We start from the raw sequence: 26,946 nt of genomic DNA, 5'->3' as shown, positions 1-26,946 counted from the left end.
AAGCAAACGGACAAGAAAGTGGGGGGAAGGCTGGAGAGGTGGGGTAGGCCGGCTCCGCAGTCTGCTGAGGGAGGGGGCAGGGTGCCAGCCCTGCCCACGGGACTGGCATTTTAACAAGCGTTTGCTCCAGTGCCCTGTTTTGGTATAACAATAGAGTAACACCCCTGCTGGTCAGCTCCTTTCCGCGCAAACCCAGGGGCCCCGCTGCCTGTCTCTCCCTGCCCCGCTCCACCCCGGGCAGCCGTCCTCCTTCAGGGGCGGGGGGCACTGGGCCTGGGGAAATGGTCCCGGAGGGCTCAGGGAAGGCCCTCGCTGACCGCCAGGGCCAACCTCGCCCCACTAAAGCATCTGACTGGGGCTCTAATGTCCCGCGCATGCCAGTGACCCTTGGTTCCCGTGGCAGAGTGGGGGTGGGGGCACTGCACGCCGGGAGGCGGCTGCGCTGTGAAGGTCTGGGGGTCAGCACAGTGAACCCCTCAGTTCTGGAAAGGCTGCCTAGCCCCTCTGGCTGCCCAGGCTTCGCTCCCTGCACCCCCTGGGCCTTTCTCCACGCCTCCCTCCCCATGCACCCCCAGACACTCACGCTCCGTAAGTCGGGATGGGGGGTGGGGGTGGCGCGGCCCGAAACGTGTTGTATACAGCCCGGCCCCGGCCCCGTAAGTGCGCACCCCTGTAGGCCACGGCTGTGCCGGCGGTGGGGTAGGGGAACCCCGTCACTGCAGGAGAGGGGGTGACGGAGGGGACGGTGTGAGAGGGCGGGCGCGGCGGGGCAGGGCAGCCACACTGTCCACGCCAGGCCCGATCACAGCCACGTGCCACGTGCCTGCTGGACCACAGGTGCCGACCACCCCATGCCGGCCCGCCCTGCCCCGCCCCACCGCCACCTGGCCCTCCTGGCCAATGACCGCCCAGCACCCCGCAGGCTTCCCCACCGGTCTGGCATTTACCTGCATAGAATTCGGGCCCGTACACCGCGCCCACCACGGGGTTGAGCTTCCAGCCTAGGACAGAAGCAACGCATGCATCTAGTCACCACCGCCTTCTCCATCTCGCCCCTGCAGACTGCACCCGGGGAACCCCAGACGCCAGGCTGAGCCCCAGCGGGGATGTGAGAGGGCGCGGCCTCTGCAGAGAGCTGGTGGGGACCCCCCCACAGCAGTCATCGTGGGTGGAGGAGGCGGGAACACTGACCCGTGCCTCCTCTTCCAATGCGACAGCCTCACTGGCCGGGATCCTAACTGTGTCTTAGTAACAGGTGAGTCTCTCCCAAACCGTCCCTCTGGGCATCTTCTTGATTCTTTTCCCAGTGTGGCCCTCCCCAGCCCATCCCCAGGCCTCCCCTTCCCTGCAGCTCCAGCCCCAGCAGCTTGGGGTCTGTGATCTCTGCAGCAGAGTCAGGATGGGACCGCGTTTGAGCGTCTGCGGGCCCCCAGCAGGGATGAGCTCAGGCACGTGACAGCTCGGTCGTGGGCGTGCTGTCTGGTGTGGGTGCCAGGCTGCCCCCGGGGAGGGCCAGAGGCTGCCAGACGGGCTCGGCCTCTGCCCATGACCTCCTCCCACCCCTGCCTCAGAGTCCGGGTCCCGGGCAGAGCTCCCGCGTGCTGCCTTCTCTTGCTGCGCTCCCACCTGCCTCTCTCGGAAGCAGCCGGAGAAGGTGCCTGGGGAGGGGGGGCCTTTGGATGGGGGACAATGAGTGCGGGCACTTCCTGAGCGCTTTGCCGTGTGCCACTCACGCCTTCTGAACCCCCTGAGGTGGGGGTCGTACCTCCCACTTTACAGACGTCCGAGCGCTGGCTCAGGGCTGGGCCTCATGGAGCTGTTGCGTGGCACAGCCACACGCAAAGCCGGCAGTGATGCGCCAGACCCGCGTTCCTGGCCACTCCCTGGCTCCCAGCCGTAATCTGCGCCCCAGCCTCTCTCCCTGCTGCTGGGCCTCTCAGGGGCAGCTGCTCTGGGCCAGGCTTCCTTTCCCTCCGGAGACCCAGGGCCACGAGTGCGTGTCTGCTCCCACCCGAGGCCTCTGGGGGTGGGCACCAGCTGGCCTTGAGTGGGCTCTGGACCTAGCTGGCCAGATAGCGTGGGCAGTTCTCAGCCTCAGCCGGAGCCTGGACAGCGTGGCAAAGGGCTGGGCCAGGCCAGGCCATCGGTGGGTGGCAGACTCCACCCGTGAGCCCCAAAGACAGATTCTAACAGCCTCTGGGCTGAGCGGGAGGCCTTGCCCCTCCCGAAGGCCCACTGTCCACACTCTCCACGCGTCTGGGGGCCACCGGCCATCCCTGGTCACCCTCGTGGCACGGCACGGTTGTTTGCGTCTGGACGTTACTGCTGGGACTCTGACACCTTCTATAAATCTCAGGTGAGCAGGGAAGAAACGTTTCATCTCCTGGGAAGATCTCCAGTCCCGAGAACGAAGTCTTCTTAGTAAGAATCCACGATGGAGCAGCGTCCAGGAGCCGATGACCGGAACCCCGTCCCCCGGGATTCCACCCTAGCGGCTCTCCTGGGTTCGTCCGTGCTTGGTGGCCGAACTGCTGCGGCAGCTGGCTCCACGCTGCCACCTGCCAGCTCCGGAGTCCTGGCTGCCTCTGCCTGTTTCTCTGGCTTCCCGGCACCTCCGCCTGTCACAGCTGGCCCCACGGCACTGTCGGGGACCCCAGATCAGGGGCAGCCCGAGCCTCTTCTGGGCGGCCCTTGTTTCTTCTGCAAACAGCACCACCTGGCCGAACCTGGTGAGTTTGTTTTCTAGTGCGAACTTCCGCCCGCTGGCCGACGAGTCTGAGGGCTCGGCCCCTTACAGCGTGTCCAAGCGGGCCCGCCACGCTCCTAGGCCGCCAGAGCCCGCATTCGCAGACGCCAGGCCCGGCCCGCTCAGCCCGTGCTCTGGCCCCGGCTGACGAGGATGTTTACGTGACGCTGTCACGGTGAGCGGCAGCTTCTCCCTCTCCCCGCCTGTCATTCACACGGCATGGGCTCCGTGCCCGTTCCGTGACAAGATGTGGTCCTTTGGGCTGGCTTCTGCTCAGTCTCGTTCTCGGTCCAGAAGTCAGGGGCACGTGGCTTCTGGGCGAAGAGCGGGCAGCTGGCTCCGGTGCAGCCCCGATGATCACCCAGACCCCGTGAGAAGTCCGCTGCCGTCCCTTCCCGGGGCCCAGCACAGATGACAGACACCCACCTGGCACTCGGGACCCTGGCAGAGCCGGGCAGCCCTGGGCTTTGAGAGTCCTTGAATAAGCCGGGTGGGAGTCACACAATCTGGTCTAACTCAGGACACTAGTAGGGGGGCCCGCGGGGGAGGGGCCCAGGGCCAGCTGCCCACTGTCCTGCCGTAGGCATCCTGCTGGCCCAGCATCTGACGCTCATGGGGCCGGGAGAGACGGGGTGGCTCCGTCCACTCTGTCCCCACTGAGGGTGAAAGTCGGAGTCCACTTCCTGCAAGGACTGTCGGCCTGACCGAGCGGGGCTGCCGCCCCTGGCAAGGGGACCGAACCCCAAAAGGGCCCTGCCCAACGCCGTGCCAGCTGCACTCAGACCAGTGCCTCGCTTGGTGGCGTTAACGCGCAGTGACAGAGGACGGTCCCTCGGCCTCTCCTCTGGGCAGCCAGCGCTCAGCAGCAGCAGTTCCCTCTCCAGAGAGGGCCGGCCACCTCCGCCCTGGGCAGTGTGCGGCACGATGCTTGGCCGAGGCACGTTATAGCCATGGGACTCGGCCCGGGCACCTCGGCCTTCCGGGGTTCTGGGGGGACAGTCCTTCTCACCGTCATCGTGCTCAGTAAACTCGCAGCACCTTTGGCCCAAGGCCGCCCTCAGCGCTTAGGAATTAGGAATAACCCAAGATGCAGCCGGCACCCTGCTATGCCAAAGCTTGCCCACGGGGGCATGGGTGCCACACGCTGGGACAGGCAGGAGTCTCGCCAGCTATGGGGGTGGGGCTGGGCCGCCCCGGCTCCCCTAACAGGGCGGGGCTGGCACAGGGGGGCACTCAGCATCGCCGGAGGCCAGCAGCCTGGGTTCCTCCAGGGCCTGTCTGGTGGGCAGCCCTGCGGGAACCCTGGGGCCCCGGGCCCTTACCGTTGGTGTAGGGGTTCGCAGTCTTCTTGTTGGTCATGACCCGGGCGGTGGCATTATTGACCTGCCCGGAGAGAGGGGGGACAGGGTGAGGGGGCGTTGGGCTTCTCGGGAGGCCGCTGGCCACCCAGTCCTGCTCTGCATTTCTCGGCCGTGGTCCCCATGGAGACGGCGCCGGTGTGCCCAGGAGGAGGCACGGGACAGCGCCTGCTGCCAGCCAGACCCCGCCCTGGCCCGCCCTGCTCCTGGCCTCTTCTCCCGCCTCCAGGAGGGGGTCACCACCGCTCACAGCGCTGGCTAGTGTCTGGCCCGGCCAGGACCCGGCCCTCGGCTCAGGCACTGCGCCCAGTCCCCCTGGCTCCCGACTGCCACGCGGCTGTTCCCACAAACCCAGCCTCTCTCTGGCAAACCCAGGTCAGGGAGAAGCTGGCTGGGGGGCTCTGCAGAGTGCTCTCGGGCCAGCCCCCAGGACGGCTGCCGACGCCTCCTAGCCGTGGGCACCGAGGTGGCCGCCCCTCCCCGTGGGGGCAGCACCCCGCTCCTCAGAGACCAGCAGAGCTTCCTGAGGGGGCCCATGTGCCCGTGGGGGGCAAGGCCAAGGGCGGGGGGCAGGCGGGCACCGGGGGTGGGTCCTACTCTCCAGACACCGAAGCCCCTGTGATGCTGCCCAGGTGGCCGGACAGGGCTGCAGGAAGGGGGAGGAACTCTGTGGAAGAGGCCGAGACCAGGGCCAGTGTGGAACCCAAGGACGCGTCTGGACGCCCCACGGTCAGTGCCTCTAACACTGCCCCTTCTGAACCGCCACCCCGACCCTCCCGCCCTCTTCCCTTGTGGGCTCCGTGATAGCTGCCGACCCTCTCCCCTGCCCGCCCCTCGCTGCCCTGCCTGCTGGGGAGCCCGGCTCCCACACACCCAGAGCCACAGCGCTGGGGCGGGGGCATGCAGCCCACGGCGGGGGAGGGGCGGCGCCGGGAGGAGGCACAGGGGTCAGGAGGGGACCCCTTGCCTTCTTTCCCAGCTGTTCTTCTGGGCTGGGTCCCCTTTGAGGCCCTGGCCATTTGCTGCTGACCCTCAGGGGACAAAGGCAGGGGGACACTGCAAGGTGATGGCAGCGTGGGTGCGGGAAGGGTGGGGGGCAGCTGCCGCTCCCTGTGGGGGGGCAGGGGGTTAATGGCCCCGTCCCCCCTGGAGGACAGACCAGACTGCCCGTGGTCCTTGGAGCTGCCAAGCCTCAAACGCACGCTCTCTGGGGTCTTCCCAGCACCTGGCTGATCCCCCAGCTGGGGGGCCTCTTTCAGGAAGGAGAGGGGAGGCAGGGGAGGGGCTCCCTTGGGTGGGCCTGAAGTCTAGACCTATAAGAGCAGCACGTGATGGGCTGGGGTCGGGCCTCAGCGTGGTCCTGGCCTGCCCCCCACCCTGTCCTGTCCCAGGGACCCTGGCCTGGCGCTCTGCAGGGCAGCAGGGGGACTGGGGTGGGCGCCCGGGAAGCGGGGCGTCCCTGCTACAGCACACTTATCTGAGCACCTCAATTTTCCGTCCCTCTACGATCGTCCCATTCAGCTTCTCCCGGGCTCGGTCGGCATCTGAGCTAGTTTCAAAAGTTACAAACCCAAAACCCTGTGAGTGGAGAAGGACAGACACGGAGAGAGAGACACAGGATGAGACAAAGGAACACAAAGGAGGTGGGGGGGGGGCGGGGAGGGGGGAGTGGGCGGGGGGGGAGCGGGGAGCAGGGGGCGGGGGAGAAAGAGAAGGGGGTTGAGTCAGCTGAGCTGGAGGAGACTTAGGCAGCCCAGGGGTCTGTCCTGTGCCACCAGCAGGGCGCCCAGGAGGGGTCCGGTGCCAGGCGGAGGCAGCCTTTGGCCTGGGCCTGACCTGAGCTGACTGCCTGGCTCCCATGAGGGGACAGGCCAGAGCTACGACAGAGAGGCTAAGCCAGCAGAGTCCAGGGCTGCCACCCTAACGCCCCCCGGGGGTGGAGGGCGAGGCACGGGGTAGGGGGGCAGCCTCCCACCGGCCCACCCTGCGGCCCCTCCCCCAAGCCTGGGGGCCGCGCCGAGGCGGAGGCGGTGGGGCCGGGGCTCCCGGTGCAGAGGGTGCAGACAGAGGTCTCGGCTCAGCAACGACAGACAGTGGGGGCGGGGTGGGGCTGGGGAGTACAAGCACCCGTGTCGCTCAGGGGTCCTCGGGCCGGAGCTCTCCAGGAAGGAAACGCACATTTCACACGTTAGCCTGGCGGGACCTACAGCCGGCGCTGTAAGGTGGCGCCCCTGGGCGGCACCCACCTTGGAGCCCCGCTCGTTAAAAATGATCTCCACGTCTAAAATTTTTCCGAATTGCTGCGGAGAGAGAGAGGGGCGGGGGAGACGGGAGAGGGTGCGTTAGGAGCCGCCCCGCGCCCCGGGTCCTCGGCCTGGGTCGCTTCCGCCCTGGCTCGGGAGGGAACGGGCACTCGGTGCAGCGTGAGGGGGACCGGGCCGCCCGCCCCACCTTCTCGTGGGGAGAGCCGTTCCTGCCCGGGTCCCAGCCCCGTCTACACGCCCGGGCTGTGGCTGGCGTGGGGCGAGTGTGGCGTCACCGGTGGTGTCCTGTTCTCTCCAGCGGGGACTCTGCCACACGTTGCTGACAGCCCCCGGCCACCCCTGCCTAATTCACACTAATGGGTAAAGGGCTATGGAAAAGTCCTTCCCAAGAGGGGGCTGCTTGGCAGGGAGCAGGAGCCCCTGGGAGAGAAAGTGCCACGGAGGGGTCTGCGTGTCGGCCGCTCGTGCTGCTTGGGGCTGGGCTGTGCGGGCGCAGAATGGTCAAAGCTGGACCCCAGGTCCCTCTGCTTGACCAGGTGGGACACACTGGCCGGGTGGCCCCGACACCCTGGCTTCCTGTCTGCCCTGTCGCTGGCCTGGAACTGCCGGGGGCAGCCTGTCTCTCTCATCGGCGCGTGAGACCATGACCAGTGACTGGGTCCCCAAAGTGCCAGCGGCCTGCAGTGATGGGCTTCTCATTCACTCCCAAACCCAAGAGGCGGGTGTCACGGGGCAGCAAGGCGACGTGGAGCCAGCCGGCAAGGCGGTCCCGACTGCCGGGTGCCGGAGAGACGGGGGAAGGTGCTCGCCCCAGGGCAGGGACCGACTGAGCCGCAGGTGTCAGGTGGGGACCGAGTTTCGGGCGTCATTAGGGCTCAGGTCAGCGAGAGCTCCCCAACACAGCTGCTTTAAGGGGGACCCCAGGCTCAGGGGGTTTCCTGGCTGCACGGGTCCAGGGCCGAGAGGGGCAGAGTCCTCCTTTGCTAATAATTCTAAATCCTGCCCACACCCCACCATGCTTAAGGCCCAAATCCTAAAGGGCCTGTCCCCCGAGACGGGGAGCGGGTGTCTAGGTGAGCTCTAGCACAGGTGCTGGGTGTCCTGAGGCCACTCCCATGCACCTCCGTTTGCCTGATAGACCCCGTCGGGGTGGGGTGGCATGAGGGGGTTGGGGTCCAGGGCCCAGAGACCGCCTGGCTTTGGGACGCATGGGTGGCCCAGCACAGGTGGGGGAGAGTCGGGGTGAGGGAGGGCAGGGCGGAGTAACACAAGCCAGGCGCATGTGTGTCCTGTGCTGGGGCGCTGGGAACCGGGAGGCTGCACGGCTCCGGGCTGAGTGCCTGGCCGGTGCCCGCACACTCACCCACGCGGCAGCCCAGCACCCTGTGGGCGTCAGCACCTGCTGGGCGCTCAGGTGGCAGAACAAAGTAGCAGCAGGATCAAGGGCTGAACCCCGCAGTGCAACCTCGGATGGACCCGGAGCACGCTGGGGGACAGTCGGGCACTGGCGTCCCATCACTGGGCACCTCCTGTCAACCCCCCGGGGGGTGCAGGCCCAGAGAGGCTGAGCGCCCGGCCCCCAGGCACACGGGTGAGGCAGGGACCAGACCGCTGCTGGCTGTGGGGCCAGGGGCTCGGGCTGCCCCGCAGGGGTCCCGGAACCCTTGCCAGGAGATGGCAGCAGAGTAATAGCCTGGCGGGCACTGGCCTTGGCCTTGAGGGGCCGTGCGAAGCCCCGAGGACAGGTTAGTGGGGAAAGGCGGTTGATGTCTGGCTGGGGGTTCATGGCTACTGTAGACCCCCGACCCTGAGCTGTGTCCTCCTTCCCTGTCCTCCCTCCCACCCCACAGACTCAGGTCAGAGCTGGCCGGACCAGGGTCCCGGGTGGCGGGGCCGCACACACTCACCCCGAACATTTGCCGCAGGTCGGGGTCCCTGAACCGGAAGGGGATGTTGGAGACGTGTAGCCGCTTGGGCTGCTGCTTCTCTGTGGGGTCGGGGGCGTGGAGTGGCTGGCTGTCCGTCTGTGCCGCCTCGTCTGTCTGCTGTGGGGAGAGAACCCGGGCTGGGGTGCGCCTCTCAGCCCCCGTCCCACGGGGAGGGGACAGTCTCCCCGACCCCCTTGCACCCCCTCCCGGGGCCAGGACCCGCACGGGAATGCGGGCAGACGATTTGTACTGCAGGTGGCACAGCAGCATCTCAGCCTCAGACGAGCTGCCCGCCAGGCCTGTGACACCCCGCAAGGCAAAGCCTCACTGACCCCTCCGCTAGGCCGCGGCCGCAGAGCTCTGGCCTCAGTGGCTCCTCAGCTCCATGGACCGTTTGGCTCCTGGGGTCGCAGCCTGCCCTTTTCCCCACAGGGACCGTTCGGGCACCCAAGGCCTGGATGACTGGGTGACTGCCAAACCCACCCGGCACACACATCTGAAGGGGTGCTGTCTGCACCCCATGGTCACCTGGGAGCTGCACCTCATTCTAGCCCTGCTCAGCACGTTGGGGGCCACGCTCTGGGTGACCACATTCATCCTTTATAGCTGGTCCTTCTTTTGGACCCAAACGTTGGGGATCCGAGAGGCTTGGGTCTCAGGGAACAGGGGGTCCACACGGCAGGGCGCCCACCCCATCAGCTGGCCGGCGGTGTGGGCGGGGCTCCTCCCCGCGGACTCCTCCAGGGCCGGGCCCCGGCTCGCTGCCAGGCTGGCCTTTAGCAGGGCTCCGTCTCTGCTGGTCGCTGGTGCCAAGGCCGGCAGGAGGCGTTCCGTCAGGGTCGGCTGGGTGATGAGTGGCTGGCTGACCGTGGCGCCCAGTCAGCTCCCCATGACCTGGACGCCAAGGTCCGAGGCCCTGTGTGTGCCACTCCTGGGGACAAACCAGAACTGCCGACTGCCGGCCGGAGCCTTACTCCCCTGGCCGAGCCCTTCGGCAAGGCAAGTCGGAGCATCCGTGTCCAGGCGTGGCCCTCAGCCAGCGACAGAGTGTGTGTGGGTGGACAGACACCGGGCTCCCTGCCGTGGGGCACCTCCTGCGCCCCCTGATTGAGCTCGGTGCCCATGGATAATGGGCTGACAACACTTTCATTTCTTCCTTCCCTGCCCTGTCTCAGTTCCGGACACTCCTCTTGGGGTCACCGCCCCGGTATGCAGCCTGGACTCGAATGTGTGTCTCGAGTCGGCTTCCAGGATAGGACCCCAGCTGAAGGTGGGGGGGCCGTGGCTCCAATAAAACCACCCCAAGCCTTCGGGATACGCCTGGAGGGAGTGAAGGCAGGAGGGAAGGTCCCCAAGGCCTATGCTGGAATTTGCACAAATGGGTGGCCGACATCTCCCATGTGGCCCGAGGCGGCTGACCAGCAGTGAGCGGCTAGGACGCAGCGATGACCCGAGGAAAGCCGAGGACGCACGTCTGTGGGTCTCCGGGATCTGCCTGGTGGGCTCAGGCCACTTCCGGTGCGTGTCCGTTGCCGGAAGCCAGAGAAGCCCTGACCAGTACGGGGCCCCCAGAGTCAGGAGGGGTGAGCAGGGCGAGGCCACCGCCCGAGGCCTCCGTGGAGGCAGAGGGGTTCCCCAAGGCCACGCTGTGGCTGGTGACCGGGGGTTGGTCTCTGAGCTCCTGAGTGGCTGCCCGCGACGTCCATCCTAGACGTTGTTTCTGGGAGGATGGGGCGCTTCCCCTGACTCCTGTGCTCAGCCTCTGACTGACGAGGCTCCAGGACAGCAGGCGCCACAGGTGAAGGGAGAGGACGTTACAGGCTCCCGGGTGGCGAGGGGGCCGAGGACACACCTCCAGACAAGCTGGGGAGTCGGTGCAGAGGGCGGCAGGAGCGTCCTGCTCAACTGTCTCTTAGACTCTGCTCCTGCACCAAGAGCTGAGCGCACGGCGTGGGATCCCAAGCATGGGCCCGAAGCCACCGTCCTCTCGTGACCTGTCTCAGCGGCGTGGCCATCCTGTGCAGCAGGCCCGGTTCTGACAAGCGTGTGTTCTCTGAGGCCTCTGTGGGGCTGGGAGAGGGACGTGTGGCCAGGGGTGGGCTGCGGGTGATCCGGTGCCTGTCCCTTGGGGTTCAGAGGGGCCACTCCCAGGAGGCTATCTACAGGTGGCAGAACAGGGGGAGGGCAGCAGGCCTCCGGAGAGTCTGGTCTGGCCTGCACCTGGTCCTCGCTCCTGAAGGCGCTGCCAGGAGCTGCTTTGGGCTCTTCGGAGACACCTGGGGGCCCCTCCTGTCCATCCTGGGGCCTAGGACGGCCCCCACACCAGCTCTGCTCCCGCCACCTCCCTCAGCCCGCCTCTTCCTTGCAGAAAGCGAGCCTGTGCTACGTCCCCAAACTGCTCTGCCATACCCCGGAATCAAAGCAGGACCATCCAGGCATCGGCTGGTTCCTGCCGAGGTCTGATCCCGGCCCTCTGGGCACTGCTCAGGGGGGTGCAGTGCCCCCCGTCGCACCCTCCCCACCACATGCATTCCACACACCTGTGTCCTGGGCTGCAGGTGACTAATGGAATCACCCAGATTTGCGAATCCAGCCAGGAGAGGGATGTGCAATGCTGACATCAGGCCAGCAGAGGGCAGTGGTTAATGCAGCCAGGAGGCCCAGCTGGGGCCCTGAGGAGCGGGGCCCTCTGTGGGGCGGGGCTCACAGGAGACAGCCCACTGCATGTCACCAAGGCCCAGGTCCCCCTCCCCAAAGGCCCTGAGGGGAGCAGCCGCGGGCGAGGCAGGAGAAATGGGTGGGGGGCGGCATGTGACTGAGCCACGGGTGAAGCTAGGACAGGAAGGACGAGCCCCGGCCAACCCCGCACAGATGAGCGCAGAGGCAGATCCGTGGGTTTGGTGACTATAAAACTGTCAGATGGGCCGAGACCCCAGAGTGGAATGGCACCCTGGCTGCTGAGGGGAGCGGAGGCCTTCCCACCACCGATCACCGCGGTCCGGGCAGCTCCTGTCTGTCGCCTTTCGGGGCCCTTCTCCCCCGACCCCCACCTTTTAAAGCTCTCTTTGCCGTCAGTGCCCAAATGTAAAAACGAACAGCAGAGTCACCCCTCCCCTTCCCTAGCTGATCTCCGGGCTTTGGCTTCCATCTTCCCCATCTCTGCCTGCCCCCCCGCCCCCCACTGTAAGGCCAGGAGCAGGCGCTGGGCTGGCCAGGGCAGGGCCCAGAGGCTGCCCTGTACATCCCCAGTCCCCCCACCCTTTGATGAGCCTGTAGCCCCATCCGCCTGGGCCTCAGGGAGAGTCCAAGAGGGCCCCGGGGAGGGGCCAGTGGCCTGGCAGGGATCAGGGCCCCGGTGCCAGGTGGAGCTGAGGCTTGTGGCGCGGAGCAGAGGAAGAGCCTCTTGCAAATCTCCTTTCCCTGCAGCCCGTCTCCCCTCGCCCCTGCCCCTCCAAAACCTCCTGGGCGCTCGCATGATGGCGTCGGCTGCCTGCCTGCCAGGGCTCGCCCCATGGGCTGCATGTGGCCCCCAGCTTCCCTTCCATGCCGTCGTCCTCAGAACCTGGGGGCAGCGGTCAGCTCCCCTGGGGCGGTCGGGCCGAGGCGCTTTCCCAGGGAAGTGCTCACCTCTCTCGGAGGGACTTCTCTCTGGGATACCTGGGTCCCCTTGGGGCTGGTGGACTCTCACAGCCACAGAGGCCGCCACTGGCCTCTCTGACTTTTATGTCCTTGGCTGGTGGGACCCGATGGCCACCACGGGGCAGGGCTGGTCACTGCTTCCATGTACCCAGTGCTGTTTGGTGCCTGGCACACGTGGGCGCCCTACGAATGTCTGCTGAGCGAAGGAAGACGCGACATTTGTCCGGGTCAGGCTGCGTCCAGCAGCCCCGGGCGTCAGGAGGCCTCGGGCTCCTCCCGTCGTGCGGTTATTAGCTGTCACCCCAGGCCACAGCATCGTGTCTGATTGTCTCGTCTCCTGTGCCTCCTTCCAGGTGAATCCCGGCCTCACGATTTGTCTGCAAGGAGGTCCTGAGGTCTGAGCAGAGGCACCTGCCCACCGCTGTCCATCAGAGGCCAGGGTGAGGCGTTGACGGCGGGCGTCCCGCCCCCGGCTCCGCTGACCTCTTCTGAGCACACGCGGGTCACGGGCTCCAGGCGTGGACAGCGTGGCAGAGCAGCAGGAAGTGTGGTTTGGCTCCCGGGTCGACAACCAGCAGGCCCGGCTGGTTCCTTCTATAGGAGTCCCGGGGGGGCAGTGGGGAGTCTGCAGGGTCCCCCGCACCAGGGACGGCAGGGCGTGGAACAGTCTGATGGCTTCGAGCAGGTGGCACTCTGAGCATGGAGGAGGGGCCCTGGCTGGGCCCTGGACGATGGTCTGGTCCAGCCCGGGGGTCAGCTTGGGGGAGTTCACTCCCCAGAGAGCTCGCGTGATGCTGTCTACACAGCGGGGTGGGTAGTATTTGGATCCACGCAGCATCTTGGCAGCCAGGCTGGGTTAGGGGGAGGGCTGAGGGAGCAGAGTGGGGGGGCACCCATCAAGAAGCCGGCAGGGTGGTGCCGGCCCTGGGCAGTGCAGAGCTGCTGGCCTCCTGCCCGGCCCCGCCAGCCAGCGCTGGGACGGAGCCAGCGGGGTCGGCTGGATGACCCCACAGCCCCAGCGCCGGGGTGGGCACGAGGAGCGTGTGGTGGGAGGGCAGGAAGGGCCGTGCAGCGCCCGGTCCCCGGGTTGGCCGGGGCCGAGGCCGCTCCCTGCCATGCTCCCTCCTACCAGGACAGCTCTGAGAAGTGCAGGGCTCAGCACTTTCTCCCTGGGGCTGCATTACAACCACATAATTGAAGCTATCTGATTGGAGGGCGGCCAAGCAGGTCGATTACAAGCGATTAGAAAGGAGAGGAGACAGCTCTGAGGCCCTGGGCCGCTCCTCCCGCCGCCAGCCCTCCAGGCTTGCCCCCAGACACCCGCGAGCCCAGGCCGCTGGCCTCTGCCAGTTCCCTGCTTCCCACTGACAGGTCGCTGGTGGCCGAGGACAGACGAGGTGACAGTTTGGCCAATGTCAGGCTCAGGAAGCCCTGGGGTGGCTGGAGGCGGTGGGCCTGCTGTGGCGGGGTCACTGCCCAGGCCGCGGAGCCTGGTTGAGCAGGTGCCACCAGAAAGACGCCCGGTGTCACGTGATGGGGAGATGCTGGGCTGGGAGCAGCTTTCCTGGGGCGAGGACCCCCGCTATAGGCCCTCCCCTCATGTGATGCAGGGGCTCGCCTAACTGCCCTCCCGAGCCACCCCTCTGGGCAGGCCCTGCCCCCCAAAGCCCTTACCGGCACTGTCTGCGCCCCAGCACCGGGCTGTGTGCTGGCCTCGGGGCCCGGCTGCTCGGGGTGGGTCTGTGCTGGTGTGTACAGGGTCATGCCGTGCTCTGGGGGGACTGGGGTCTGGCCGGAGTAGTCCTGCGTGGGGTGCGGCGGGGGCGGGGCATACTCGGCGGGGAGGCCGTTCTGTGGCGGAGGGGGGTACTGGGTGGGGGGGTAGGGCTGGGCCATCGCTTCAGGCGGTGCCGTGGTGTCCTGGCTGCCCTGTGGAGGGAGAGAGAGCAGGCGGGTTAGGCTCCTGGGGACGCCGGACCCTGCCTCTGGTCTTACGCCGGACCTTCGGCAGGATTTTCCGGGCCTTCCAGGGAGGGCCCCCCGCATGGGGCACCAGCTCAGAGCGGGAGGAGGTGCCTGCGGGCAGGGGTGTCCGGGGAGCCCAGGGTCCGAGGCCACTTAGGCATACGAGAGGTTTTTTGTTCATCCACCTAACACAAAAAATTAAACGTTTCATTGTGCAGTGACTGGATTCGCATGCAGTTGTCAGAAACCGCAGAGCCCCTGTGTGCCCTCTGCCCAGTGTCCCCCAGCAGTGACATCTCGTGGAACCGTCACCGCCAGGAGACTGGCCTGGACCAACACTCTGGCAGCACCAGGGCCCTGCCCGCTGCCCCTCAAAGCCACACCTGCGCCCCTCGCCTCTGAGGGGGTGCAAGCCCCGGTTTTCTCGCGGGTAGGAGGCGGAGGAGGGCGCCCGCAGCCTGCATGATCTTCGTGGAGCCGACGTGACGGTAAACACGGCAGACGCGGCCCCCACGCTGGCCCCGTGGTGAGGTACTGTCGCCCGGGGACAGAGTCCCAGTCTGTCTCGAGGGTCCCTGAGAAGATTTCCCTTCCCTTCCAGGCCTGCTGTCCTGGGAAGGGGACAGTGCTCCCCGATGCCGACCCCAGCCACCGGGGGCTTTTAGAAGGCCCGACCCCTGGCAGGGCCCAGCGATGGTCCAGGCAGCGGTTCCCCAAGTGGGGTGCCCAGGCCCCACGGCACAGATGTCACCTGGGGGCCTGTCTTGTCCTCACCCCGGACCTCCCCCTGCAACCTGGGTGCTGTGACAGCCATCGATGCAGGGAGTTATAGGCAGCCCTCGGCCTTGGAGAAGGGACTGGAGCCCTCGTGGTGTCAGAAGGCAGGTGGCTGGGGTGCGGTGCAGGCTCGCAGCAGCCCCTCTGAGCAGGCGAGGCATCCCCTGGTGCCCCAGGGGACAGGTGCCATCTCTCTCATGAGCAGCCACCTGCGTGGAGGGACCTTCGCACAGACGTGGACAGCCTGACACCTTTCCTGCCGAGGGAGGGACCCTGTGCGTGACCCCGGGCCAGTCCAGGCCAGTCCACCTCCATCTCGCCCACCTGGCACGTTCTAACATCTCGTCCCCGCCACGAGACCAGTGCGTCTTCCCGAGAGCAAGCTGGGCCTCGCTCCCCGCCCTCTGCATTCACTTACGACTCGTTCACCTAACAACTGCTTACCGGGCGTCTGGGCGCCAGGAATGGGCAGTGCCTGTCCCTGTGTGGTTTGAGGTCCAGTGGGACAGTAAATTCAGACAGTCGCCCAGAAGTCCGAACAGCGGTTAGAGTGCGAGGGGCCTGAGGAGCCTGGGCACCCCAGGGTGGTAGCGAGTCACAGACCCTGCCTGCCTGCCCACCCCCCTTCTGGACGGAGGCTTGAGACCAACTCTCGGCCCAGCGCCCAGCCCCTCCCTGTCCCCAAACCCTCAATGCCAGCTTCCACGGTCTCAGTAACTCTGAGGTGACCCCTGACACCCAATGAGCAGAAATCTTGTCCTTGTCCCCCTCCGTGAGTCCACGGGGTCCCTTCCCCTCTCTGTGCAGAAGCTGGGACAGTGCTCAATGCTCTCGCCAAGGGGAGGGACACACGCGTGTGCACGCACACACAAATGCACGCCCCATGCTGAAGGGCCACGCCTTGTTGCTGCGAAGTCACCCATGAGGCCCCATGCGCCGTTAGCAAACGTACTGGTGACGTCTCCAGCTCCCAGTTGAGAGGGAGAAGCGTGGGCTCGGGGAGCGGGAGGAGGGGGCCCGGGCAGGTGGGCACTGCGGCAGGATGGAGGGGCACCCAGGGTGGGAGGACGGAGGGAGGGGGCAGGAGAGCCAGGAGGGAAGTGAGGGAAGGCGGGGTAAGGGAGAGGCAGCCTTCGAGATCAATTAACTGATAAATATTTGATTAGAACCTTCGCTAACTTACATCTTCCCAGCATCCCCTCTCCCCCAGCTCCTTCAAGACTCCAGAAAGGGAGGCTCCTCTCCCACCCGCCTCCTCCTCACCCTAGCCAACTTTCCCCAGTCTCCTCTTCCCTGGGTCCCAAGCGGGCTGAGTGACAGCTGCCAACGTGGATCCCGGGCTGGAGCCCAGAGCCCAGACTGTCGGGGAACCTGCAACACAAAGGTGGGGTCGCTTGGGCGGTGTGTGCGGGGTACCGAGCGCCAAGGTCTGAAGGGGTCTGGCGTGTTCAGGAGGCAGCTGAGGTAAGACATCTAGGGACATTCGTGACGTGACGATTAAGTCAGCACGTCTGAGCACACAGCGCTCTCTGCTTCGCAGACGTGAACTCGTCTAATCCTCTCCAACCCACACTGGATGCCACAGCTTCCCCGTCTCACAGCTGATAACGCTGAGGTGACCTGCCAGGCTAGTGCCGGAGGACCTGGGGTGGCAGCTCAGGCTGCCTGGCTCCAAACCTACCCTCTGCTCCTCTGTGCACACTGTGCCATGCAGACCAGAGTCTAGACCCTGGGATGCACAGGGAGGGTCTTTAATCCCGCACCCCCTTAGCCACCGAGTGGTCTTGGGCGTCTATTTATCCTCTCTTTATAGGTCTCCCAAACTGCAGGTGATCATCATGGTGCCCTGGACAGTGGAATGGGTAGCTGAATGGAAAGACGGATGGATGGATGGACAGATACATGGAAGGATGGATGGATGGATAGAGAGAGGCTAACAGATAGAGAAATAGATGGATGGAAGGATGGAAGGATGGAAGGATTCTGGAAGATGGAAGGATGGAAGGATGGAAGGATGGAAGGATGGAAGGATGATGGATGGATGGATGGATAAATCAAGTGGTGGATACGGTTATGATAAATAAGTAGATGGATAGATGGATTGGATGGAAGATGGATGGAAGGATGATATTTAAAGGGATGGATGGAAGGATGGATGGATGGCAGATGGATGGGTAGATGGATAGAGAGATGGATGGATGAGTTGTGATAGATGGAAGGATGGATGGATGGATGGATGGATGGATGGGTAGATGGATAGATGGGTTAAGGCTCGAAGACCATGGTCAGGTCATTTCTCTGCCCTCCCTCTGCACACTGGTCCCTCTCTCCATCATCACATTCACCTGGCAAAACTGGTAAGACCGAGCCCTGCCCGCTCCACGCTGTGGCCCACACCGCTGGGGAAAAACACAAAATCGCCCTAAACGCTGCCCTGGAGGCCGCGGACCGCCACGCAGCTCTCCTGCCCTGGGTGACCGCACCACGCCTCCTCGCCCCGCCACACGCGCTCCAGTGTGCTCGCTCTTGCTTCCCTTTTTCCACGGAAATCAGAAGAGAAGGACCAGCTCCCCTGCCCGCCTACCTGCCTGTGTCCCACAGGCTGCCTGCCCTCCAGGCCCTGGGGACGGACGTCCACGTTCCCTCCCACGACCCGTCACTTCAGTTGCACATCGGGTCCAGTCCTCGCCAGCACGTGCTATGCTCTGGTCACTCACTGCCATCTCTCCCACGACGAGAAAACAGAAGCCTCCCTGCCCGTCACCCCCGGCAGCCGACACACCAGATGTGCTGCTTCCCCATCGAGCGAAGCTTCTCGAGTGAGCCACCTAGACCGGGCCCCAGCTCCTTCGCTGGACCCATGCCGCCATTTCTCGGCGACGCCGGGCTCGGCCTTGCCGCTTGGTCTGCAGAGGCAGGGTGTGGGGGGACCCTCCATCTTCAAAATGCAGAGCTGAGACCTGCCAAGCATTTCAGCCCACATCGCCGACCCAACGCCCTCCCTGCCCGGCCTGACCCCCGCATCCCCCAGCCGCTGTGCTCCGCCCTGCAGGGCGAGGGTCCCCAGTGTGTGGGAGGTGGCCGCAGAGCAAGGTGCCGGGGTGGGTGTGACAGGGGAGGGGAGAGTGGAAAGCAACAGCCCCACCCCCACGACGATTAGGCTAATGGCCTCTCTGGCTCCTCACGGGGAGGAAGGCATCACCTCCCTGGGCACAGAGCCGCTTCTGCCCCACCTCCGGGCAAAGGCGCTTCCATGCAGGGCGGAGGAGGGGAGCAAGGCAGAGCCACCGCCCCGCTAATGGAGCTGTCACGTGTGCCATCGCCGTCACCTCTGTGCAACCCCCCCCAGCGCCATGCCCCACACACCAATCTGTACCCAAGTCACCAGCACCTACTGAACTGCTGCTGTTGGCAAAGCACAGTGCCAAGCACTGGGGACACACCAGGAGGGACAGGCTGTGTTCACCCAGTGCCGATGATGGGCAGGGCCTGCCCTTGGTGCCCTGCAAACTCAGCCACTTGGTCCTCCCATGGCCTGACAAGGCAGACGCCCAGGCCGAGTTTCACAGAGGGGACAGACACAGAGGACACCGGCTCCACGGTGAAGGGGCAGGAAAGCCGCGGTCTCCAGGCCTCCTGACCGCATCCCACCAGGTGTGAGGTGCGGATGTGGGGCACCGCACGGAGAGCCCCTGCTGAGCATCCTGGCCACCCTCCAGCCTGCCCCTCATTCCCCGTGAACCAGTATCCGAAGGGGAGGCAGGAGGTGTGAGTTTAAGTCCCTGGGGCCCCCACTGACAGCTGAGCCAGGGGACCTCAGGGCTCTGAGCTTCCAGCCTGGAAGCAGAGACGACCTTGCCCTCCCCCACCCCACCCCTGGGCACCCAAGGTTGTGGCCCAGCCTCTGACCACAGGGCATCTGCATCCTGAGCAAACCAAACTCCTTCAACTCTCGAATCTTAGAACAGGAAGTGACCACAGGTGACATCCTGGTCATCATACTTCCTCCCTTGGGTGCTCAGGGCCTGGTTGACACTCGCTGGCCAAACGTGTCCAGGGGCTGGTTTAGGGGCAAGAGGACAGCCCGAAATAACGTGGGGGCGCCCGGGTGCTCAGAGAGGTGACAGGGAGAAAGGGTGTGGGGGGGGGACACGGGAACCACTGGGCAGACACCCTTGTTATGTTTTCTTAGAGGTGACGTTCCTTCCTGTGGTCATTTTTTAATGCGTTAATCTTAAGAAAGTGAAGTTTTGGGGAACAAGAAACAATTATCGGAAAGGAACGAACATGAAGCTGGGACACGTGACGATGTCAGGGGAAGTGGCCAGGTCCGCACTCGCTCGGTCCCCGGCCGACCCCCACGTCCCTGGCCAGCTCCCAGCCCTGCCGCTGTGTGTGGTCTGGTTCTGGGAACTCGTCCTGCCAGGGGTCTGGGTGCCCTGGGCAGGAATGACATGAGTTTCTGAAGCTCTCCATGGCGGGGGAGCCTGGCCCTGCTCCCAGGAGACGGGTGGCAGCCGGGACCCCTGGAAGGGGCCTCGGAGGACACTCCGTCACCCGGGCGGCACCTGGGAGGCTGACCTGCCTGGCCACCCCGCTGCTGAGTGCCGGCAGGGCTGGCGATCCAGCGGCCGTGTGAGCAGACGTGTGCCGTTTCGTGCCTCGCTTATGAGAGTTCTTCAAGGTGTCACCCCAAAGGTGTGTGTGTGTGGGGGGGGTGGCCCTGCAGGCAGGCACTTTACGGCGGAGACCTTGGGGTGTGGCCTTAGTAAGGGGGGGCGCTGCTGGTGAAATGCCTCACTGCCGAGCCAGGCTGCGCACGGAGCAGGGAGCTGCGGTAGGGAGGGCAGGGGTCCCGCACCGAGCCCCCCGGGGTGTCCCAGAACCTCGGCGGGGCGGGCGGCACCTGGACCTCGGGAGGCCCCAGGTCAGGGGCTCCCCGCTGAGTGCCCACACCTGACACAGCTCAGGCGCACAGCAGGTGCTCCGTAAATGCAGGTGATGATGGCGCTCGGCCACCGTTGGCGGCTTACAAGAAGCTGGCACCATGTCAGGCGATAAAAATGCGTTATTTCACGTCAACCCCGTGGACTGGTGGTCTCCACCCGCGGGGAGTCATCCGCCCACGTGCACACAGCCGACACACGCAGACCCGGGGTGCGAGCCCAGGCTGCCTGTCTGGAACCACTGGACGCTGCCCCAGGGCCCTGGCGGGGAAGGCGGGGTCAGCGGCAGCCTCTGCACTCAGCCCCCTGCCCAGTGCCGGGGCTTCACAGGCCCACGCTGACCTGGCGACCAGCCAGGGTGCCCCAGCCCCTACTAAGCGCCCACCTCTGTGCTTGACGCTGTCCCCAATGTTCAGAGGACACCCACAGCCTCTGCGTGGGCTGGCCCGAGCCCGCATTCTGCTCCCCACCGTGGGTGGGTGGGGGGCAGTGATGTGCTGAGAGGTGTTTCACAGGGGGCTCTGGGGAGAAGCCCGGCTTCGTGGGGTTTGCCGACTGCCGTGGTGTAAACTCTCTCGCACGAGGTCGCCGACAGCGGAGCTGGGAAGGGCCTCGCACCATCGGGGCCTGCGGGCACACAAGCCGGGGAGGGCGCTGCCCCCGGCGGGCTCTGCGGAGGCTGGGGAGGCTGTGCCTTGTGTGGCGGGAGGGACCAGGGCCAGCGGGAGGGACCAGCCCCAGTGGGAGGGAGGCTCACAGGCTTCCGGGCTGGGGCGAGAACCGCCCTGAGCGGCTGCTCCTCCCGCCCCACCCGGTTCTGCCCGCTGGCAGCCGGCTCACTGTCTTTCATTACTCAGGGCTGTCAGTTGGCCCGTCAACCCCGCATTACTTCACTCAGGGACCATGAGGTCGACATTCTGCAGCCACCAGCTCTCAGGCCCTGTTCTCCCTCCCCACAAGGGGCCTGGTGCCTAGGCTGCCTGACGCCCCAGAAGGCACAGGTGAACACCTGTCTGCCCTGACCCCTGAGACCCATAGGGACATCCAGACAGAGCCCCATAGATGGCAGGACCCCGAGTCACTTGAGGTTATAATCCAACGCTGAGTCCCACGTTCCTGTCGGTGATGAGCAGCAGGCATGGGCTGGACCCCCGCCGCCCTGGCCACCTCCCTTCCTTCAGAACCTCGAGTGTCCCCCAACTTTTTGCCTCCTTTTCCTCTGTTCCACTGCACCTCCTTTCCCAAGTAGGGGCTCAAGCCTCTCCCACAGTGGCGTAGGATACACAGTATGCCCTGAAGGCTGCAGGCGGGTGACGAAGGCGCGGCGTGACTCCCAGCTGGGCGGGTGACGGGCTCGGGTGGTGATGAGCTGTGGTGGTGACGGGCCGGGTGAGTGATGGGGCAGGCAGGTGACGGTGACGAGCTGCGCGCAGACGGCCGGGTGGTGATGAGCTGGGCAGGTGATGGGCTGGTGGTGATGGGGCAGGCGGGTGAGGGGCCGGGTGGTGAGGAGCTGGGCGGGTGACGGGCCGGGTTGCCCTGACAAACGGCATGGCCTGAGCATGGCACCCTGGTCTCCAAACACAGAGCACACGGAGCCCATGGGGGCTGAGCCTGGGCTCCCAGAGCCCCCAACACGGGATGGGTCTCCTTCCTGACGGTGTCCTGCCCGAGACCCCGGGGTGGTAGCACTAACTCAGACCACGGGCTGCGGCCGCGCCAACACACACTGGTCCTCAGGCCATCCGGCTCCAGAACCGAGGTGGGGAGCGGACGTGGCCCCGAGCCTGGTTGTCGCCACAGGGGTGGATTCACACGCTTTCTCTCTTTTGATAAATGCATCTCAGTAAAAGAGGCCTCCTCCATCATCTTATGTAGTTTATGTTATGTGTTTAGGACCATTTCCTGAGAAGGGGTCCGTGTGCCTCACCAGACGCTAAGGAGGTTTGGGGCACAAGAAACGACGAGAACCTGGCTCCGATGGACCCCGGGGTCTTCCTGTCCTAACAACCAACACGGAGAGATGCCACGCCCCTAGCCCCAGCACAGAGCCTGGCCACAGCCCACCCGGCGTGGCCCTCAGCCCCGGCTCAGCCCCGGCTCAGCCCCGGCCCGCACTGGGTCTGGGCCCGTTCTTGCTGGAAGTCTGAGGCAAGGGGACGAGTGACACGCCACTGAGCCCAACCCCCTCCCAGCTCGGTGCATCCTCCCGCACCGGCCTCGCCCTGCCCCTGGCACCCCGACACCCCGGAAGTCGGCGCGGAGCTGCCTGGTTGACAGGGCTCGGGGAGCAGGGTGCCGGGGTGCTGGGGTGCCGGGGACAGGTGTGTCCTCGACTGTCGGTTGAGCGGAAGGAAACACCGCCACCAAGTCCCCACTCTGGGGTCCCACGAGAGCTCGTGGCCGCTGGGACGGGCAGGGACGGCCAGGGCTGGGTCCAGCACAGGCACCGAGCCCGGCGGGGGGTGGAGGGGGGCGGTGACACATGGGGCCACTGAGCCACACGCCCGAGCCCTTGGCGGGCTGGGGAGCAAAGGCTCCGAGGCGCCTGTGGGCCACCAAAGGCGGGGGTGAGGGAGACGCCCAAGGACGCCGCGGGGACGTAGGGAGGGAAGTGGGTCCCTGAGGGGGGCCCAGGCTCAGCCTCAAACCACCACAGGCACCGCCAACGCCCAGCAGCACCCACACAGTGTGGCCGACTGTTGGCTGAGCACCTACCACGTCTGGGGACCCCACAGTGCCAGCACAGCCCAGTGCTGTGCTCACGGGCAGAAAAATCTCTGCTGACACTGGGTCTGTTCCTTCCTCCAGCCATACTCCCCATCCTGAAAGCACCCAAAACACCTCTTCCAGGAAGCCCTCCAGGCTACCCCTATCCCCATGACATCCATGTGGCTGGGTTCCTCCTCTGAGGCTCCTGGAGACATCGCAGTATTTATAAGCAGCTGAGCACACATGGCATCTCTGTGGACACACGCGACTGGGCTGACCTATACCAGGTTCCCGCTCACTGGGACACAGGGGACATCGTCGGGGACAAAGCTCCTTCTCAGGGCTTTGGGAGGACAAAGTTATGAGACAGCTGTCAAGGTGACCTACAGGAGGAGAGGAGCTGAGAGCCCACCCATCCTGACCGCGGACGCTGGAGAGCAGCCTCTCCCCCAAGGGTGCAGGGCAGCTGGCTCTGTGCCTGAGGACCGGCCCTCTGCCCCCCACAGTGGCGCCTAGGATCATGCTCATTAAGGGACATTAGCATTATTAATGGCCCGTGTCCTTCATCTAGCAAGTAGAACGGGACACTAAGCACGGCGCCCAGGACACCGGGGCGGGGGCGGGGCAGGGGGCCGGGTGTGGTGTGCGGGCAGGGGCCCCGCAGTGTCCCCGAGGCCCAAGACGCCCCCTCTCCGTCCCGTGGCGCCCTCCTGGTTGCCGTGAGCTCGGGGAAGGCAGACTCCCAGGAAGGAGAATCTCCCGCAACCACGGTAACATCACACGTCCCATCACGCCTGCTACGGTCACACCCCCGCCAGGGCCCGGCTCGATGTACCCTCAGCGGGGACACGTCCCCTGCTGGCCCTTCTCTCACGGGGGCGCTGGGACCTGGAGGCCGGGGCAGCGTGCATGGCGGGGGGAGCTGGTGGGGACAGGGCCCCTCCGTGGGGACGGTCACATGTGACCACTCTGCAGCTGGACACAGCGGGAGCCTGCAAGTGTGGCCCTCAGACCAGCAGCATCGCATGCCCTGGGGCCGTCAGGAATACAGGTTCTTGGGCCCTCCTGACCTGCCAGCTCAGAACCTACAACGCAAGAGAACGGCCTCTACTGATCACAAACCACAAGGTCCTGGGGAAGGGACCGCTCTCTCCTGGTGCCCGGACAGAGTCAGTGTGAGGCCCCGGGGGCCGGGGACCCTGGCCAGGGCCTGCTGGCCCGGAGCAGGGAAGACCTTCTGTCAGGGGCAGGGCTGGGGGATGGGGTGGCCTTGCCCGGATTCTACAGCAGCCGGGGAAGGACACTGCCACTCCAGGCATGGGAACACGTTAGCTCAGGAGCGTAAGGAGACAGCGGCGGTGGGTGGACACTGGCCGTGGGTGGACACAGAGGGGGCCTGGGAGAGGAGGAGAGGAAGAGATGGGCAGGGGCTTGCTTCCGAGGCTGAGGGACGTCCCCTGGGCAGCCCCAGGGACCAGGCTGAGCCGGTCCAGCCGATGCTGCAGGGACTCTGAGTCCCTCCTGAGGGTTCTGCGTGGTGACCCCGTCTGACCCCGTGGACAGTGAGGTGGAGACACCTGGCAAGCCCGGCGAGAAACGAGGCCCTGAGAGCCTGGCTCGGGGTCACGGGCACAGCAGCGGCACCCCGGGGACAGCACCTGCTCTGCCCGCAGGCCCCAGACCCGGCTGCGCAGCCCGGGACACCAAGCAGCACGCCGAGTGCTCGGTCAGCAGCACCGGGCCAGAGAAGAGGAGGGACAGGTAGGGGGCGGGGGCCCCTGGGGAAGGAACCAGGGCCACCCAAGGCACTGTCCTCTATCTAGGGGGAGGCCCTGCTGCCCACAGCCACGCCTGCCACCTTCCCTGCCCTGGATCACCCCAGGGATGCTAGCTAGGAGGCCTGAACCCCCAGACTCACAAAAGACTCCCTCCCAACAACAGGAGAGCTTCCGACAGGGGTGCCAGGCAAAGGGCTGGGCCCCCCACTGCCCCTGACCTGAGAGGGTGCTTGCTCCCCACTACGGTGGGGACATGGGGGCTACCCATGTCCCCACCGTAGTGGGGACCCAGCCCCCACAGGGTCTCTCGCCTGTGACCCAGTTCCCAGGACCGGGGATAGTCACACACACATCGCCAGCCTTCCCTGGGCCCGGCCTCAGTGGCTGAGGTAGAGGTGGGGACTCGGGTGGGGAGGCCTTGGGCTGGAGGACACACCAGACTGTCGGGCCACCCCCTGCCTCCAGAATGGTGGCCCTAAAACCTGCTGAGAGCTGGAGCTGGCAGGTCCACACCCCTGGTCACTTGGGGTCAGGGTCACATGTCTTGGTGTCAACCCCAGGTCCCTCTGCACAGCGCCCGCCCCTCAGCTCACACCCGACCGTCCCTGAGGCACATGTCCCCCAGCCTGCCATCACCCTCCTAGCTCTGCCCCACCTCCTCCTGGTCTCTCCCAGTGGGAGGGCCATCTCGGCACAGTGAGGGGTGTCACTGGGGCCGGCCTGCTGTACCCTCGCACTGGCAGGTGGCTGGAGCCAGGACTGAGGGGGTGAGCTCAGGACCTGGACAGGACAAGCACTCTGTCTGCTGCAGGTGGTGGCCGGAGCCTGGAGGAAGGACAGGGCCTGGCGCAGGAGGGGAGCGGCCGCCGGGCAAAGCAGCCCCCAGGCCATCGGACCTCGGTCGGAGGGAACAACCTGCACCCGGGAGACGGTCCGCCGTGTGCCACTGGCTACAGAACTTTCCAGGCACTCAGGCCGCCGCCTCTTACCCAAGCTCTGCTCGCCGGGCAGCCTGGCCTGGTGCTGCCCGGGCAGCGGGAGGTGGGGACGGGGCCGGGAAGCGCCTCTGTGGGGGGCCAGCGCTCTCCGCCAGGCCCCACTCGTGCATCCGGGACCGTGGGTACGAGGGGGCGGCCCCCGCGTGTGTGTGCTCAGACAGTCTGTCCTCCGGAGCTGGGGCCAGTCCACGCCAGCTGTCCCCTGGGCCTGCCCGTGAACCCGGGGTGCGGGCACCTCCCAGCAGACCACCGGCTCTGGTCAGGGCCTTGCTCACAGCCTTTAACCCCGAGTGGCCAATTCTCCAAATGCACTTAGAAGCCGGGGTCCAGGGATGGCACTGAGTGGCCCCAGGGCCCTGCACCCCCAGCCACGGGCCTCTGAGCTCCAGCCGGGGCCCCCTCCAGGGCTACACACGCTCCCACACGTTTCCCTGCACACACGCACTCGCTCCCTGTGTGCACACGTACTTGATGCACACGCCCACAGCATGCGCTCACACCTGCCGCACACTCGCCCCCGCCCCAGGCACACCTGTGTGCACGGCCCAAGAAGGGTCTCTGCCACGGCACTGCTGACCTTTGGGGCAGGTCATTCTCTCATGGGGACATCCCGCAGGGTGCTCAGCAGCACCCCTGGGCTCTACCCACAAGATGCCAGTAGCACCTCCCCGAGTCGTGCCAACCAACGTGTCCCTCCATCGCCACACGTCCCCAGGCAGGGGGCGGAATCGTGCCCAGCTGAGCACTTTCGACCCTGACGCCCCTGACACCGCCCCGGTCACTGGCACCTGCCTCCTGGTGACAGTGCGCACAGCAGCCCTTGCACAAGCCTTCGTCCCCCCAGTCCACCCGCCACCCAGGCCTCGGCACCCGCGCTTCCTGCCCCGGGCTGCTGGTGCCTGGCCCAGCCAGGCACCCGGGGCGGCGGGGGGCGGTGGGGGGCGGCAGGGGCGGGGGGGCCCGGCAGGCGGAGGCAGCTTCTCTTCCCGCTTGGCGCCTGGCTCACGGACGCGGCCGGCATGGATCTCATCTTCGGCTGATTAAATGTCCCTCATTAATGAGTTTCTCTAATTAATGAAGTTTTCAGCCTGCTCTGCTTGTGTTGTTCAGCCACTCTGCCTCCTCAGCACAAAGCGGGCCGTCTCCTCCCGGGGAACGGAGGCAGCGGGCCCTTCCTGCCGACGCTGCACTTTGCTGATTGCGGCTGTCAACTCGGGGCTGACAACTCCATTTTTAAACGTTCCTCCTCCAGAAGCCATGTGCACACGCGTGCCTGCACACACAGACGGGGGCACGGCCCAGGTGCCCCCGCCGCCTGGGACACAGCCGGCCCACCCATGCTCACACACACTCGCAGGGCACGCGCCCACGGCCCGGCGTCACCGCCGGGGCACCCAGAGTGCACCTGGCTGAATGCGTGCAAGGCACACCCCACGTGCAGTGCCTGCGCATGCCCGTAACACGCCCGCACACTGGGCACCGGTACGCTGAGCACGCTTGTGTGCAGCACGTCACACTGACACACACACATGGTGCATGCACACGGCGCAGGCCCTCGTGCTGTGCACACTCCTGAGCTCGCACACACCCATGCGGCACGTCTCACCGTGTCTGGGCGCGTGTGCACCCCATGCACTTTGCCCACACAGCATGTACTCTGGTGGTGCTGCCCTGATGCACGCTCACGTGTGTCCACGTTCACACCTGTGTGCAGTGCACACGCGTCCAACACACAGAGAGAGCCCGCCCAGGCCAGGAGAGCACGAATCACACATGGGCGTCGGGCAGACTCCTCCCACCCCACTCCCCAGCGACCACCTCCCCAGGTCCACCTG

At 65.9% G+C, this 26,946-nt stretch overlaps 1 protein-coding gene across 1 annotated transcript in view; it reads right to left on the bottom strand.

Moving 5' to 3' along the window:
• RBFOX3 (RNA binding fox-1 homolog 3) overlaps positions 1-26,946 on the bottom strand; it is a 307,062-nt gene that overhangs the window by 8,219 nt on the left and 271,897 nt on the right. The window contains exons 5-12 of the mRNA XM_039859861.1: positions 13,610-13,864; positions 8,276-8,413; positions 6,351-6,404; positions 5,590-5,682; positions 4,069-4,129; positions 948-1,001; positions 584-716; positions 1-134 (exon numbers count right to left, since the gene is read on the bottom strand). The exon at positions 1-134 is cut by the window's left edge and continues 24 nt beyond it. Coding sequence (XP_039715795.1) covers positions 1-134; positions 584-716; positions 948-1,001; positions 4,069-4,129; positions 5,590-5,682; positions 6,351-6,404; positions 8,276-8,413; positions 13,610-13,831 — 889 coding nt within the window. The 5' untranslated portion in view covers positions 13,832-13,864. The remainder of the gene's footprint in view (positions 135-583; positions 717-947; positions 1,002-4,068; positions 4,130-5,589; positions 5,683-6,350; positions 6,405-8,275; positions 8,414-13,609; positions 13,865-26,946) is intronic.

This window comes from Pteropus medius, unplaced genomic scaffold, assembly GCF_902729225.1.
Source record: "Pteropus medius unplaced genomic scaffold, Ma_sr-lr_union100, whole genome shotgun sequence".
NCBI classification, from domain to species: Eukaryota; Metazoa; Chordata; class Mammalia; order Chiroptera; family Pteropodidae; genus Pteropus; species Pteropus medius.
The sequence above is the reverse complement of the archived record's forward strand: the minus strand, read 5'-3'. Positions and strand labels throughout refer to the sequence as shown.